The sequence below is a fragment of the Etheostoma spectabile genome, unplaced genomic scaffold, assembly GCF_008692095.1.
Source record: "Etheostoma spectabile isolate EspeVRDwgs_2016 unplaced genomic scaffold, UIUC_Espe_1.0 scaffold00010594, whole genome shotgun sequence".
NCBI lineage: Eukaryota > Metazoa > Chordata > Actinopteri > Perciformes > Percidae > Etheostoma > Etheostoma spectabile.
This window is the reverse complement of record NW_022603848.1, coordinates 652-17417: the sequence shown is the minus strand read 5'-3', so window position 1 is coordinate 17417 and position 16766 is coordinate 652. Positions and strand designations below refer to the sequence as shown.

The following is a 16766-nucleotide window of genomic DNA, read 5'->3' as shown; positions in this document are numbered from 1 at the left end:
CCTTAGCCGTGGTTGCCTAGCCTTGTTGCCTCTCCTTAGCAGTGGTTTCCTAGCTGCTAGTGGACCATGAAGGTCTGATCCAGTCTCCTCTCCTTAGCCGTGGTTTCCTAGCCTTGTTTCCTCTCCTTAGCCGTGGTTTCCTAGCTGCTAGTGGACCATGAAGGTCTGATCCAGTCTCCTCCTACCAGTTGTTCTAGAGATGTTCTGCTGCTAGAACTCTGGGTGCTATCAGCTGCTCTCTGATCTCAGCTGCTGGAACTCGTGATTTCTGAGGCTGGGACTCAGAGGAACTGATCCTCAGCAGCAGAGGGGACTCTGGGTCTTTCTTTCCGGGGGGGACTCTTGGTCTTCTTCCTGGTGGGTCCTCATGTGAGCCAGTTTCATTGTAGCGCTTGATGGTTTTTGTGAGAGCACTTATGGACACATTCAAAGTTTTCGCAATTTTCCGGACTGACTGACCACCAGGGACGGCATCTTGGAGGTTTGTGATCAATTCTGCATAATGATCTAACCAAGTGGTGTCCCCTTTCATAGGGGCATGTTTTCACCCCTAGCCCTTACCCCTTACCCCCTTGTTTTCAGGGGCCAAGGGGTAGGGGTAAGGGGTAAGATGGAGAAATAGGATTGAGCCCAAATGAGGGATATAATGTGTATAACAAACTGTTAATTTTCAGCAATATTAACAGTTAGTAAACATTATTAATTATAATTTATTGTTTGTTTACAGTTAAATGACCATTAATTAAAGATAAATTAACTATTAATATGATGTTATTATAAAGTGTTACCCTTTTACAAATGTTCTAATGAATAATTATATATATAAAATAATATTTTCTCTTTCACTTTATGTAGTTAAAAAAATATAAATGGTTGTGCAGAATTTGCTCAAAGGGGGTCTCGTCCTCCACAGAACACAGAGACACTGAGGAACCTAACCCTTTCCACTGCACTTTAATTCGGATAGTTTCTGCCCAAACTTTACTTTATTTGTACCACCTAAATCATGTTATACTGCTCATTTTAGCCTAACTTATATAGCTATCTGTAACAATTCTGTCAATAATAATAATAGCCTTCTGTGTATATATATATATATTTATAGTACATACTCACCTGTAAAATCTGTAAACCATTAGTATATTATGCTATTTGACACATATCGTAAAATTTGCAATTATAGTAATACCCACCATCCGAGCTATGTAAATCTTGCTAACAATACTGTTATCTATATTTGTATTCATAGGACAAACCCATCTGTTAAACTCTGGTATAATAGTATTCATTTCTATATTTATTCATTAAATCCATGTCTTGCACTTATGAAACCATTGTATATATCCCGCACTTACTGCTATTGACCTTCGGTTAGACCCAAATGCATTTCGTTGCCTTGTACCTGTACATGTGTAATGACAATAAAGTTGAATCTAATCTAATCTAATCTATCCCTAGACCCTACACAGAACACAGAGACACTGAGGACTCAAACATTAACCTTATCCTTGACCCTAAAATAAACCCAAACCTAAACCCAGGGTAGAGAGGTTCAGTGAATGAGGTGTTGAAGGTGTGGAGGTGGATCAGTGAGTCAGAGGAGACTGTGTAGAAGGACAGAGAGCCAGCAGGACAGTCCACATACACTGCTACTCTGTTAGAGACACGGGGGGAGGAGACAGGGAAGACTGTTGCTCTCTTATTGTGACGGACAGAGAAACGACCATCATCATCAGAGCAGAGCAGACTCCAGGACTGATCATTAAATCCAAACCCACAGTCCTCAATGACTCCTCTCCTGCTGATTCCTCTGTAACTCACGGATATCTCAACCCCTCCTCTGGTCTGGACCTCCCAGTAACAGCGACCAGTCAGACCATCTCTACACAGCAGCTGAGACCAGGACTCAAACCTCTCTGGATGATCAGGATACGGCTGATCCTCAATCACACATGTCACCGTCCTGTTGTTGTCAGACAGTCTGAGTTTCCTGTTCATCGTGTTCTGGTCCAGGGAGAGTTCACAGGAATCTGACGGAGACAACGAAACACAACACAGCATCAGTTCATCATATTGATGTTATTGTTACTTTATTAAAAGACTGACTCTTAATTAGATCAAATCTTCACAACGACTCATCTTTTTGGATCTTCTTTCAAACTGAGAATGGTACAAAAGCTTTGATTTAGTTTCCTGCTGTTTTATAACGTAGACACACAGACACACACACACACACACGGCTTGTATTTAACAAAGATGCATATAAATTAGGGCTGGGCAAGTTAACGCGTTATTATTGCAGTTGTTATTATTTCTTTGTTATTGTAAAAGTTTGTTGCTCACAGGCTTTGTAAATACTACAAAGTAGTATTAGAAGAAGTTTCTTATCACCGGAGTACTTCAAGTCTGAAATATCACCTTGAAAGATACCAGCAAATCATTCAACAAAACACACAGTGGGGGGGGGCTTCGGCAGACTACGTTAGATGCAGCGTGTGGGGGGGCAGACTACGTTAGATGCAGCGTGTGGGGGGGTAGACTACGTAGATGCAGCGTGTGGGGGGGCAGACTACGTTAGATGCAGCGCGGGGGGGGTAGACTACGTTAGATGCAGCGTGTGGGGGGCAGACTACGTTAGATGCAGCGTGTGGGGGGGTAGACTACGTTAGATGCAGCGTGGGGGGGGGTAGACTACGTTAGATGCAGCGTGTGGGGGGGTAGACTACGTTAGATGCAGCGTGTGGGGGGCAGACTACGTTAGATGCATTGTGGGGGGGGCAGACTACGTTAGATGCAGCGCGTGGGGGGGCAGACTACGTTAGATGCAGCGCGTGGGGGGGCAGACTACGTTAGATGCAGCGCGTGGGGGGCAGACTACGTTAGATGCAGCGTGTGGGGGGCAGACTACGTTAGATGCAGCGTGTGGGTAAGTAGAGATAAACAAGGCAAGAGACACTAACAAATGCCATAGCAACGTGGACAGCTACAGACTGCAGGCCCATTAGGAGAGGACTGCAAAAGCGACCACGCCACGACATGCACGCGCTGTACTTCTCTTACTGGGGACTGGACTCACTGGGTAACCATAATTATCTCGGAGTTACAGTGCATTATAGTGATAAAAAGTGGGCGCTGCATTCACGTAGGACAGACATTATGCTGAAACATGGGCGGGACACTTTATTGAAGTTGCACAGCAGTGGAATGTGTCAAATAAAGTCCCCGCAGTTAGGACAGATAGGACGAATAGAGACGAAATCTGATCGCTGCTGCGAGCCTTCTGCCTTCTGGTCATGTCCCCTGCTTTGTGTCTCCAGCGTTCTGTCACAGTGTCTCTGCTTTACAGCGCGTTGGACAGTGTCCCTCAGTGTCTCTGCTTAACAGCGCATTTGACAGTGTTCTTGCGAAGTGCAGAAAAGCTGTGGGGCTCTAAACCCAGTCCAGCAGGTACTGCAGAGTTAGAGCAACAACAGATGAACGTCGACATAACAAGGAGTTGCTTAGCAACACGTTTCAACCAAATGAAATTCATCTCTGGACATGATAAATACATTGTTTAAGTTGATATGTACACCAAATATTTTATTTAACTGGTACTTTATAAACAAAATGCTGGTAAGTTTTTGCAGAACAAATGTTACGGCACTTTGTTCATATGGCAGATCATTTAAAAAGGTTTTTATAGATAAATATATGCACTACTTTTGAATTCATTTTTTCATTTTGCGATTAATCGCAATTATCCATCCATCCATTCATCTTCATCCGCTTTATCCGGTCTAGGGTCGCGAGGGCAGCAGCTCCAGCAGGGGACCCCAAACTTTCCCGAGCCACATCAACCAGCTCCGACTGGGGGGTCCCGAGGCGTTCCCAGGCCAGGTTGGAGATATAATCTCTCCACCTAGTCCTGGGTCTTCCCCGAGGCCTCCTCCCAGCTGGACGTCCCTCCACCTAGTCCCGGGTCTTCCCCGAGGCCTCCTCCCAGCTGGACGTCCCTCCACCTAGTCCCGGGTCTTCCCCGAGGCCTCCTCCCAGCTGGACGTGCTTGGACCACCTCCCTAGGGACCCCCCCAGGAGGCATCCTTACCAGATGCCCAAACCACCTCAACTGGCTCCTTTCAACGTGAAGGAGCAGCGGCTCTACTCCGAGCTCCTCTCGGATGACTGAGCTTCTCACCCTATCTCTAAGGGAGACCAGCCCCCATCCTGAGGAAACCAGCCCCCCTCCTGAGGAAACCACCCCCCTCCTGAGGAAACCCATTTCGTCTGCTTGTACCCTGGATCTGGTTCTTTGGGTCCTGACCCAGCCTTCATGACCATAGGTGAGGGTAGGAACGAAAATTGCCCGGTAGATCGAGAGCTTTGCCTTCTGGCTCAGCTCTCTTTACGTCACAACGGTGCGATTAACAAACATCAGATGAGATTAAAAGCTCAACGAGCCAGACAGAAACACCCCATCCTTTCCTTTATTTATGTATTTATGTATTTATGTATTTATGTATTTAACAGTTTAACAGCTGCAGAGGATGAGACACTCTGAAGTCTTCAGTGCTTCTCTCCATTCTGAATGGTGCAGAACATGTCAGTGTTTGTGGCTCTGCTGCCTCCTGCTGTCCACTCTGCAGCCTCACACTCTGATTGGCTGCCAGCTGGAAGCACAGCCATCTGAACCAATGGGAGAGCAGCTTTCTGAACATTGTCATCATTGAAAAGGTGAGCTTGATTTAAGGACTTTAGAACCTGCTGGGTAGCACTTGAATTTAACCGCTACAGTTGATCTTTCTCCATAATAATACATCATTTATTTGTTGATTGTTGTATTTATAATCTGAATATGCAAAGTAAATAAAGTGTCAAATAAATGTAGTAAAAGGTTTTCCCAGAAACATGAATGAAACCATATTTAAAGATATTTTAAACCATAGACATGCAGTGAGTTATTTTTTATATTCATTGTTATCTTGTATATTTGAGGTGGTGGGATTTACTCAGAGATTGTGTGTGTGGGGGGGCAGGTTGAGTGTCTCTGTGCACAGGAGGACACTGTCCGTCCTACAGAGGACACAGAGACATATAGGAACTAGCTCCCAACCCAAACCCAGGATAGAGAGGTTCAGTGAATGTGGTGTGGACGGTGTGGAGGTGGATCAGTGAGTCAGAGGAGACGGTGTAGAAGGACAGAGAGCCAGCAGGAACGTCCACATACACTGCTATTCTGCTAGAGAGCGTGGCGAAGGAGGAGACCTCTGTTCTAATTTCGTTGTGAATGACAGTGTAACCGTATATATAGGAGCACTCCAGACTCCAGGACTGATCATTACATCCAAACACAGAGTCAGCTCTGTCCTCTCTCCTGATTCCTCTGTAACTCACTGAAATAAAAACATGTCCGCTCCTCTGGACCTCCCAGTAGCAGCGACCAGTCAGACCCTCTCTACACAGCAGCTGATGACAGTTCTCAAACCTCTCTGGATGATCGGGATACGGCTGATCCTCCTTCTCCCGTGTCACCGTCCTGTTGTCCTCAGACAGTCTGAGTCTCCTGTCCACCGTGTTCTGGTCCAGGGAGAGTTCACAGGAATCTGACGGAGACAACGAGACACAACACAGCATCAGTTCATCATCTAACCCACCTGATGGTTATTTGTTGCTTCATTACATAATTACTTTGTGTTGATTAGATCAAACCTTCCCAGTGAAACATCTCTTTGGATTATCTTTCAAACGAGAATAGAATTCCAAAACACAAGCATGCTTCTGTTCTTAAATGTTTCAATTAGGGCTGGGCTAACTTGTGTTATTATCGCGTTAACTCATTAATTAATTAACGCCGACAATTTTTTTATCGCACATTAACGCAGGTTTTATTATTTCTTTATTATTGTAAAAGTTTGTTGCTCACAGGTTTTGTAAATACTGCAAAGTTGAATTTTCTTATCACCGGAGTACTTCCAGTCTGAAATATCACCTTGACAGTTGATAGCAACAAATCATTCAACGAAGCACACAGTGGGCGGGGCTTCAGAAGACTACTGCTGCTACTTGATTCCCACCTCACACACCGGGAACATGTGTCTAACTTAACAAAAAAGTTGAATGAGAAACTTTATGTTTATAACAAGATCAGATCCGATCTTTCTTCTTCTGTTTCTGAAAACTATTTACATGCAACTGTGTCTTCAACTGTCCTCCTTTCTTCCTATCTGGTGTCTTACCACGAAGGAAATCACTGAACCAATAGCATGACTATACCACCAGACTACACCATGGAGCTCTCCAGATCCACCAGACTATACCATGGAGCTCTCCAGATCCACCAGACTATACCATGGAGCTCTCAGATCCACCAGACTATACCATAGAGCTCTCAGATCCACCAGACTATACCATGGAGCTCTCCAGATCCACCAGACTATACCATGGAGCTCTCCAGATCCACCAGACTATACCATGGAGCTCTCAGATCCACCAGACTATACCATGGAGCTCTCAGATCCACCAGACTATACCATGGAGCTCTCAGATCCACCAGACTATACCATGGAGCTCTCAGATCCACCAGACTATACCATGGAGCTCTCAGATCCACCAGACTACACCATGGAGCTCTCCAGATCCACCAGACTATACCATGGAGCTCTCCAGATCCACCAGACTATACCATGGAGCTCTCAGATCCACCAGACTACACCATGGAGCTCTCAGATCCACCAGACTATACCATGGAGCTCTCAGATCCACCAGACTATACCATGGAGCTCTCCAGATCCACAGTAACCTTCCATAGTGGTCTCACCGTTGCATTGGCCTATTGCTGTGACTTACTAAAACTTACTAAAACAGCCACGCTATTGCATTTTATTTTCAGATTCTAAACGCCACCTTACCAGCACTTGGTGCACTTCTCCCGACCCACATGAGACCAGGACGCCTCACTAGGTCAGTCTCAAAGGCCCTTATTTCACGTCCTCCATATTTAAACAACTCCTTCTTAACAGCTACACCTGCACGCATGACTTCTCATGTATTGTCCGCGCCTTGTTGTCTGTATCGGTCTAGCCCAGCTGATGTCCTGTATAAATGTCTCTGTCCTCATGGAACTGTATTGTTGTTTTAGTTGACCCAATCTGTCTAGTCCATATCAATGTCCTGTACACATGTCTGTCCCGACTTGATGTAACCACGTTGTTTTATGTTTCTGCAGAACAGGAACCTGCTGAAAACCAGTTTGTAAACTGAGTCAGGCCCATTTATACTGTAATGTAACTTTTAACTTTCCTCTTTAATATGAATGAACGAAAAAAAACAGTTTATTTATAAAATAACAAAAGTTTTAGTGTATAAAAGCTCACTCTAATCGCTCTAATCACTTTAATCACTAATCACTCTCCTGTGTTTGGTCACACGCTCTCGTCATGTAATCAGCTGTAGGACTGACTCGACCTAGTCTCTCCTCCTCAGCCTGGTCGACCTAGTCTCTCCTCCTCAGCCTGACTCGACCTAGTCTCTCCTCCTCAGCCAGGTCGACCTAGTCTCTCCTCCTCAGCCTGGTTGATCTAGTCTCTCCTCCTCAGCTGGTCGACCTAGTTCTCTCCTCAGCCAGGTCGACCTAGTCTCTCCTCCTCAGCCTGGTTGATCTAGTCTCTCCTCCTCAGCCTGGTCGACCTAGTCTCTCCTCCTCAGCCTGGTTGATTAGTCTCTCCTCCTCAGCCTGGTCGATCTAGTCTCTCCTCCTCAGCCTGGTCGACCTAGTCTCTCCTCTCAGCCTGGTTGATCTAGTCTCTCCTCCTCAGCCTGGTCGACCTAGTCTCTCCTCCTCAGCCAGGTCGACCTAGTCTCTCCTCCTCAGCCTGGTTGATCTAGTCTCTCCTCCTCAGCCTGGTCGACCTAGTCTCTCCTCCTCAGCCTGGTTGACCTAGTCTCTCCTCCTCAGCCTGGTTGACCTAGTCTCTCCTCCTCAGCCTGACTCGACCTAGTCTCTCCTCCTCAGCCAGGTCGACCTAGTCTCTCCTCCTCAGCCTGGTTGACCTAGTCTCTCCTCCTCAGCCTGGTCGACCTAGTCTCTCCTCCTCAGCCAGGTCAACCTAGTCTCTCCTCCTCAGCCTGGTTGATCTAGTCTCTCCTCCTCAGCCTGGTTGACCTAGTCTCTCCTCCTCAGCCTGGTCGACCTAGTCTCTCCTCCTCAGCCTGGTCGACCTAGTCTCTCCTCCTCAGCCTGACTCGACCTAGGCTAAATCCTATTTCCCCTAGCCCTTGAAACCAAGGGGTAGTGGCTAGGGGTGAAAACATCCCCATATGAAATGGGACACCACTTGGTGACATCACCATACAGAATTGATCACAAACTTCCTAGATGCCGTCTCTGTCTGTCGACTGTGTGGGTTTTAACAATAGTGTCATATGCATTTATATATTTATATATTTTATAGTTATTTTATGTTGACTTTGGTGGTGAAGAGGCAGATGTTTTTATCTGTGTAGTACTTAGGTCTGTTTGCAGTACATATGTGGGTACACACAGTGTGTTGTATAGCAGAGAAATGCAGGACTTTTATGCAACTAAATGTTACCGTTACCAGTTAGCGTTAGCATACTTACATTTATGGGTCCCTCTGCTTGATGCGGCAGCCATTGTTGCTTGTTGCACAATGTTTGTATAAACCCTTGGTTTTAAGAAAGTTCGCATCCTCACTCGGTTCCATGGACCATTTACCCCTTCATCTACCCCTAGCACTAGGTCAAAAAGAGTATTGGGACAGCACTTGGTAATGCGTAAACACGCAAAAACTAGGGTAAGGGGTAAGGGGTGAGATAGATAATGAGATTCAGCCCTAGTCTATCCTGCTGGAACAGGGGCTGTGTCTCAAATCGCGCACTTCTGTACTAGCTAACTATTTGAGTACATAGTGCGTTCACATTGTCGAAGTGCGGTCAAACGCAGTTCACTTAGCGCACCCGGATGGTGCACTCAAAACGGTCAGAAAGTTGAGAGTGGATCGATGGACACTTTACACACTCAACGGTCGCCATCTTGGCTACGTAGCGGAAGGGACGGAGCTAACAACAGTTAGACGCGATAGCGAGACCGACGGAGCAATTCAAATGTAAGTTGAACATGAGTCTTTAGGCTATACTTAACATATAAGCCACCTGTATATGTATAGTTGGTTCATTTTACAGTCGGTAAGGATTTTTGTACCACGAATTATAACGTTTATTAGTACTGTAATTTGACGTGCTAGCAAGCTAACCTTTGCTAGCTAACAGCGGCAGTTTAACCATACACGGCAAATAAGTTCTAAGCTAACGTTACATGTGTTGTAGTATATTGTTGTTTGTGTTAAACTATCGTCCCACGGTAGACGATTTTAGTGTTAAATGTGTGATCTTAACAAGTTGGACATAATCCACTGTGAGCGTTAGCTCAGCAATATAGCGATCAGCTGATTCTCTGTCGGGAACGTTATGAGTAGCGTAATGTTAAAACGTATCCTCGGTTACTGCCTCCACCTGATGTATATCCTGTATATACTGCCTCCACCTGATGTATATCCTGTATATACTGCCTCCACCTGATGTATATCCTGTATATACTGCCTCCACCTGATGTATATCCTGTACTGCCTCCACCTGATGTATATCCTGTATATACTGCCTCCACCTGATGTATATCCTGTATATACTGCCTCCACCTGATGTATATCCTGTACTGCCTCCACCTGATGTAGATCCTGTATATCCTGTATGTACTGCCTCCACCTGATGTATATCCTGTATATACTGCCTCCACCTGATGTATATCCTGTATATACTGCCTCCACCTGATGTATATCCTGTATATACTGCCTCCACCTGATGTATATCCTGTATATACTGCCTCCACCTGATGTATATCCTGTACTGCCTCCACCTGATGTAGATCCTGTATATCCTGTATATACTGCCTCCACCTGATGTATATCCTGTATATACTGCCTCCACCTGATGTATATCCTGTACTGCCTCCACCTGACGTATATCCTGTATATACTGCCTCCACCTGATGTATATCCTGTACTGCCTCCACCTGATGTAGATCCTGTATATCCTGTATATACTGCCTCCACCTGATGTATATCCTGTATATACTGCCTCCACCTGATGTATATCTGTACTGCCTCCACCTGACGTATATCCTGTATATACTGCCTCCACCTGATGTATATCCTGTACTGCCTCCACCTGATGTAGATCCTGTATATCCTGTATATACTGCCTCCACCTGATGTATATCCTGTATATACTGCCTCCACCTGATGTATATCCTGTACTGCCTCCACCTGATGTAGATCCTGTATATCCTGTATATACTGCCTCCACCTGATGTATATCCTGTATATACTGCCTCCACCTGATGTATATCCTGTACTGCCTCCACCTGATGTAGATTCTGTATATCCTGTATATACTGCCTCCATCTGATGTATATCCTGTATATCCTGCCTCCACCTGATGTATATCCTGTATATTCTGCCTCCACCTGATGTATTTCTGTATATACGGCCTCCACCTGATGTATATCCTGTACTGCCTCCACCTGATGTAGATTCTGTATATCCTGTATATACTGCCTCCACCTGATGTATATCCTGTATATCCTGCCTCCACCTGATGTATATCCTGTACTGCCTCCACCTGATGTAGATTCTGTATATCCTGTATATACTGCCTCCACCTGATGTATATCCTGTATATTCTGCCTCCACCTGATGTATTTTCTGTATATACGGCCTCCACCTGATGAGACAACGAGACACAGCAAAGTTAAACTTTATCATCTAGCTTCTAGCACACCTGATGGGTTTATTTGGTCGGTGACGAATCCCATGTGGAATTCAGGCTTTAGGGTTATTTTTCAAGGTTAAGGGTAAGGCTGATATTTTAATTCTTCTCTCTTTTAAATAGTCATATGCCGGAAATACAACACCACGCCTAAGTACTTTTAGCCATGCAATACCAATCCTACTTGAACATGGGCTCCTTGTTTTCATGAATCACTCACACTTCCTCAGACCAGGTTTCAGCCACTGCTTTCCACCAGGTTCCAGCCTGGAGGAGGAAACAAAGTCAGAATGAACCCTCAGAAGCTTTCTCATCAATCATGCTTTAACACTGACAACATGCACCACCCATTGTTCACTGCATCCATACACCCTCATACACCACTGATCCTGACAGCCACGCTCCATTGTCTTTATGTTTGGATCCTGGCAGTACTCCCACCTTTGGTTCAGACCATCTCATTATAAGACTCATCTGACTGGTAGTTCCTGCTGCAAACCATGGGAATAGGTCTTGCTGGCATTTGAGTGTTTAGACTTGGAAGAATAAGGGTTGGAGAGAAACCTCTCCAATAATCTATCCAAAGTCCTCACTCAAGAGAAAATGCAGTTAAAACACTCATGACTGGAGATTTAGCAAAACGGACATTCATACCTGAGAGTGTCCAGTCTCCAGTTCGGATCCTTCAGTCCAGCTGACAGCTGCTTCACCCCCCAGTCTCCTGGATGATTGTAGCTCAGGTCAAGCACTCTCAGATGGGAGGGGTTGGAGCTCAGAGCTGAGACCAGAGAAGTACAGCCACTCTCTGTGATCAGACAGCCTGACAGACTGGGCACGGACATAGGCAAACCATACCCACACACACACACACACACACACACACACACACACACACACACACACACACACACACACACACACACACACACACACACACACACACACACACACACACAAAGAATGATATTCAATTCACTTGATAATGATATTCAATTGATTTGTCTATTATTTCTTTGTTAGAGTGTTTTTTTCTGATTACCCTACCTCAGTGTAAAATGTATAGTCAAATGCCCTTGAACAACATCTGGCTCTTTAGCTGCTAGATGTTGAACTGTCTTCAAATTGGTCTGTCCGCTGTTTGTTGCTGGGCAGGTAGTTTACAGTAAGTTTATAAGAGTGTCTTTGATGAAAAGAGCTGCCTGCTGCTGCTGAAGAAGGTGCCAATGAAAACAACAAGACTGAATCAAAACAGTAACGTTGTGGGTCGTATACACAGAAAATAAGATGAAATCTCTACTTAATCTTGTATATCAAGCAACATTTAAATAGTTATTTGTTTAACAATTGTTTAAAGCGGAAACCTGACCTGAGTGTCTCCAGTTTACAGTGTGGACTCTCCAGTCCAACAGAGAGCAGCTTCACTCCTGAATCCTGCAGGTTGTTGTTACTCAGGTCCAGCTCTCTCAGACTAGAGGACTCAGAGCGGAGAACTGAAGACAGAGCTTCACAGCTTCTCTTTGACAGGTTACAGTTACTCAGCCTAAACATATGAACAGAACTTTAGTGCAAACATGTTCATCTGTATTTGATATGACTTAAAAAAGAAAAATGACAATATTGCCCCCCCTTGCTTGAATGTCAAACTCTGCATATGAGAAGAACCTTACACATCTAATCCAGTTAGTATCTGCAGTTATCTGATACTTACAGAGCTTTTTTGGAGGCTTTGACCAATGGCAGAAGCCTCAGAAGAGCCTCCTCTGAAGCAGAGTATTTCATCAGGTCAAACACGTCCAGATCGTTTCCTGATGACAGTAAGATGAAGCCCAGAGCTGACCACTGAGCAGGAGACAGTTTATCTGTGGAGAGACTTCCTGAACTCAGGGCCTGTTGGATCTCCTCCACTAGAGAACCATCATTCAGTTCATTCAGACAGTGGAACAGATTGATGCTTCTCTCAGCAGACAGATTCTCACTGATCTTCTCCTTGATGTACTCCACTGTTTCCTGATTGGTCTCTGGGCTAGTTCCTTTTGGTTTCAGCAGGTCTTCCAGAACACTCTGATTAGACTCCAGAGAAAGACCAAGGAGGAAGCGGAGGAACAGGTCCAGGTGTCCGTTTGGACTCTGTAAGGCCTTGTCGATAGCAAACCTGTGGACCTCTGTCATTGATGTACTGCTGAAAATACCCCACACTTTTTTGAGGATCGTTTGCCCAAACATCACGTTCTCGTTTCTGTTAATGACTGCGCTCTCTACATGGAGAGCAGCCAGAAACTCCTGAACACTCAGATGGATGAAGCTGAACATCTTTTTTTTATCCTTCTTCTTCCCACGTTGCTCTTTGAAGATCTCTGTGAACACTCCTGAACACACCGAGGCTCCACTGACGTCAATGCCACTCTCTTTGAGATCTTTCTCGTAGAAGATCGGGTTGCCCTTTTCCAACTGATGGTAAGCCAGTTTTGCTAATGACTCAATGTACTGAATGCACTCTTCTGGGTCATACTTCTCTTTTGTCTGATGAATCTGAAACACCAGGAATTCTGCGTACATCTCAGTCAGGGTCTTGGGCAGCTCTCCTCCCTCTCTGGTCTTCATCACGTCCTCCAGAACTGTAGCAGTGATCCAGCAGAAGACTGGGATGTGGCACATGATGTGGAGGCTCCGTGATGTCTGGATGTGGGAGATGATTCTGTCGGCCCGCTCCTGATCTGTGAATCTCTTTCTAAAGTACTCCTCCTTCTGTGGGTCAGTGAACCCTCTGACCTCTGTCACCATGTCTACAAAATCAGAATGGATCTGATTGGCTGCTGCAGGTCGTGTGGTTATCCGGATGCGAGCAGAGGGAAGCAGTTTCTAGTGATGAGGTTCGTCAGCAGCTCGTCCACTGAGGTCGGCGCTGTCACATCAATTTTAACTGCCCTGTTTTTATTGGTGGAGCAGTCCAGATCAAGGCGGCTCTCATCCAGTCCGTCCAGAACAAACAGAAGTTTGAATTCACTCCTGTCAAAGTTGGTGTTTCCTGATGACTGCAGAGCTGTAAAGATGTAATTGAGAGCTCTTCTTTGATGTCTGGGTCCCCCAGATACATTCATGAATGAGCTCTGCCAAACACCACTTTTCCTCCTTCTTTAAATTCAGCTGGCGGAAGGTGAAGGGGAAAATGAGATGCACATCTTGATGGTTTCTCCTTTACACCAGTCCAACACAAACTTGTTCACTAGAAAGGTTTTTCCAATTCCTGCGATTCCATTGGTCAGGACTGTCCTTATGGCTTTGTCTTCTATAGAGGGGTGTTTGAACATGTCACAAGGTGTAATGGTTGTCTCTGTATCGGCTGGCTTCACCGCTTCAAGCTGCATGACCTCATGCTGTGTGTTGATGTGGACGTCACCAGTAGCTCTGATGTACAGATGTGTGTAGATGTCATCCAGAGGTCGGCCATCTTTGTTCTGGGTCCACCCCTCCTGAGCACACCCAAACTCATCCTGGAGGTTTGGCTGAAGCTGTTGTTGGTAATATGAGATGTGTCGTGGTGGCTTTGGTACTGGAACAACCCGTCTGCATTGGAAACAAAAATAACAAATATGAAGTATGATGATGTTGGTCTCCAGATGCAGTCTCAGTACACAAATACTCTTTACTAAAGAATTGGCTTCCAGAGAATAACCAACAACTCAAAGATCTTTCCTTAATAACATAAAATGGAGCCGTCTAAAATATCATTATGGTCAACCAAACATATTTCACACAGTCAGTAATGGAGAAGCCCCCAGCCAGGTGGACCTGTGGTTCCTTAGGTTAAGTGTTGACTGCTAATTACTCTACTTACTAACAAGCTAATCCTGTCAGGATGTCCCAGAGGTCACACACCTCAGAAGCCCCCCAGCCAGACGGACCTAAAGGATGATGATGAATGGCAATGGAAATAAGATAATTACCATTTGTGATTGAAGCAAAGTTTGCAAGAACCCGGGTGGCCTAATGATACACCCAGTCCACATGGAAGGCCTGCAGACAGTCTGAGTGTCTCAGCACACTGAAGCAACACCTGCTGAGATGCAGGAGAAGCCAGACCCGGAGTCAACCCATAGTGCTCAGAATCTCCAGGTGACCCGAGCCTCAGCCCAGCACATTCAGAACATGGTCTGGTCAAGTCACCCCCCAAGACCCTGATTCAGTCCTAGAAGCAGCAGTCAAGGGGAAAGCCTCCAAGAACCTTCAAGCAGTGACCACCATTGTCTTTGTAGAGGTAGAGAGATCTGGGCATAGAAATAAAATGGATAGAAAGGACATTTCCATTCAAATCAACGTAGCAGAATGGTCTGAGGCACAGCACCCGGAGGAGAGGTTTGCAGTAACAGATAAACCAGGCGCATTTCATTTCAAACGAGCCTAATGTCTCCCGAGCTGCGTTGGGCGTCTCTCCTCCAGCAAACTGCTCCAGTTTAAGGCCTCACTGACGCTTATTGTCACCAAATGACCACGGCAAACAGGTCCATGGCCTTCTTTCCATTTTGATTCTAGGGGTTTTGGCTGGAGGAAAAGAAAGCAGCAAAGGTCCTATTCATCATGAGCAAGAGAAGGACCAAGATCCTCCAGCTCAGGAAGGAGCTCAGGAGCCTGAGGTGACATTAAAAGGAAGCAAGTGAAGAGGAGAGGAGGCCTTCTGGAAGCTGCACCTCATCCTTCACAAAGTTATCGCTACCTTGACGAGAGCTGAGTGGTATCGCAGGGAGAGGAAGGAGAGGACCATTATGCAGATTGCAGTTTGCAGCGGATAACTCAGTGGACAGCTCACCACTTCCTAATCTGAGACCAACAGCTACCTCAGAGACACCTTTAGTGGAGCAAAGAGGGAGAAAGATCTTGGCCAATTCTAGTCTTTGATTAATCCACCTTCACCAACCGGGGGCAAAGCAGCCCATCTTGAAGCAGATTCAAGAGTAGCCCCAGCACCGAATTGGTTACCCTAAGGAGTCTACAAGAAATGCCCCCCCTACAACCAACCCTGCCCAGGGCTACTCCACAGGCTCTGGATGATCCTAAAGGTCATCTGGAGGAGGGCCAAGGTTGCTCATTAGTGGGGGTGTGCTGACAGGGTGTGGATCCTGAAGGAGGAGAATTCAGAGAACTTGGACAACTTCAGAACCATTTAGCTGCTCAGTGTTGTAGGAGAGCTATCTTCAGCTTGGTGTCAAGGCACCTGATAGGTTTCCTCCGAGGGATTGTGTACATCGACACCTCGGTGCAGAAAGGTTCGATCCCAAAGGTACCGGGATGTCTGGAGCACACAGGTGTGGTCAGGGAGCCAGACAGAACAAGGGGGACCTGGTGTTGCTGTGGTTGGACCTCAAAAATGACTACGGCTAGATAACCAACAAGCTTGTTGAGGTTCCCTTAACTGGCACCACGGTAAAGTCCTGAGACCTAATACTGGACTATTACTACAGCTTTAGTTTGAGGGTCTCCTCCAGAACAACATCAGAGTGGGTAAGACTCGATAAGGAGATGATCTCTGGATGTACCATTTCAGTGATTCTCTCTGAGCGAGCAACCAATCAAGAGCTGGAAGCATGGGGGGATCTCTAGCTCACCCAGTAGAGTGGGCGCCTGAGGGCTTCCAGAGAAGAGTGAGGAGGTTCCCTAGAAGGTTGTTGGGTCTTTCTCAAAGCCCTGTATGAAAATAACATCCTGAAGCTCTCTCTTATTAGCCTAAATGAAAAGTTTAGGGTGACTTTTACAAGGGAGGTCCTGCAATACCGGGAGTCAAGCAACCCTAAAATCTCCCAGGCCGACATCCAGGTCAGAACAGGTCAACAGTGGAAGACAGCAGAGGCTCAGTGGACACACAGCTCACTGGTGGACACAGAGACACATGGAAAGACCGGTTTAGTAGGACAAAGGACTAGCAGGACTGGGAACTGAATGTTGACCTGGGG

General features: G+C 45.9%; 1 protein-coding gene across 1 annotated transcript; it reads right to left on the bottom strand.

The window, feature by feature from the left end:
- Positions 1-1446: 1446 nt before the first annotated feature.
- Positions 1447-16108, bottom strand: LOC116679335 (NLR family CARD domain-containing protein 3-like; the record flags this gene model as incomplete). Its single annotated transcript, XM_032509002.1, is given in 9 exon segments — positions 1447-2030; positions 11042-11088; positions 11476-11649; positions 12188-12361; positions 12530-13682; positions 13685-13881; positions 13883-14009; positions 14012-14385; positions 16031-16108. Coding segments are annotated over 9 exon segments (2893 nt in total), but the record flags the coding sequence as incomplete, so codon positions are not given.
- Between the last annotated feature and the right edge of the window lie 658 nt (positions 16109-16766).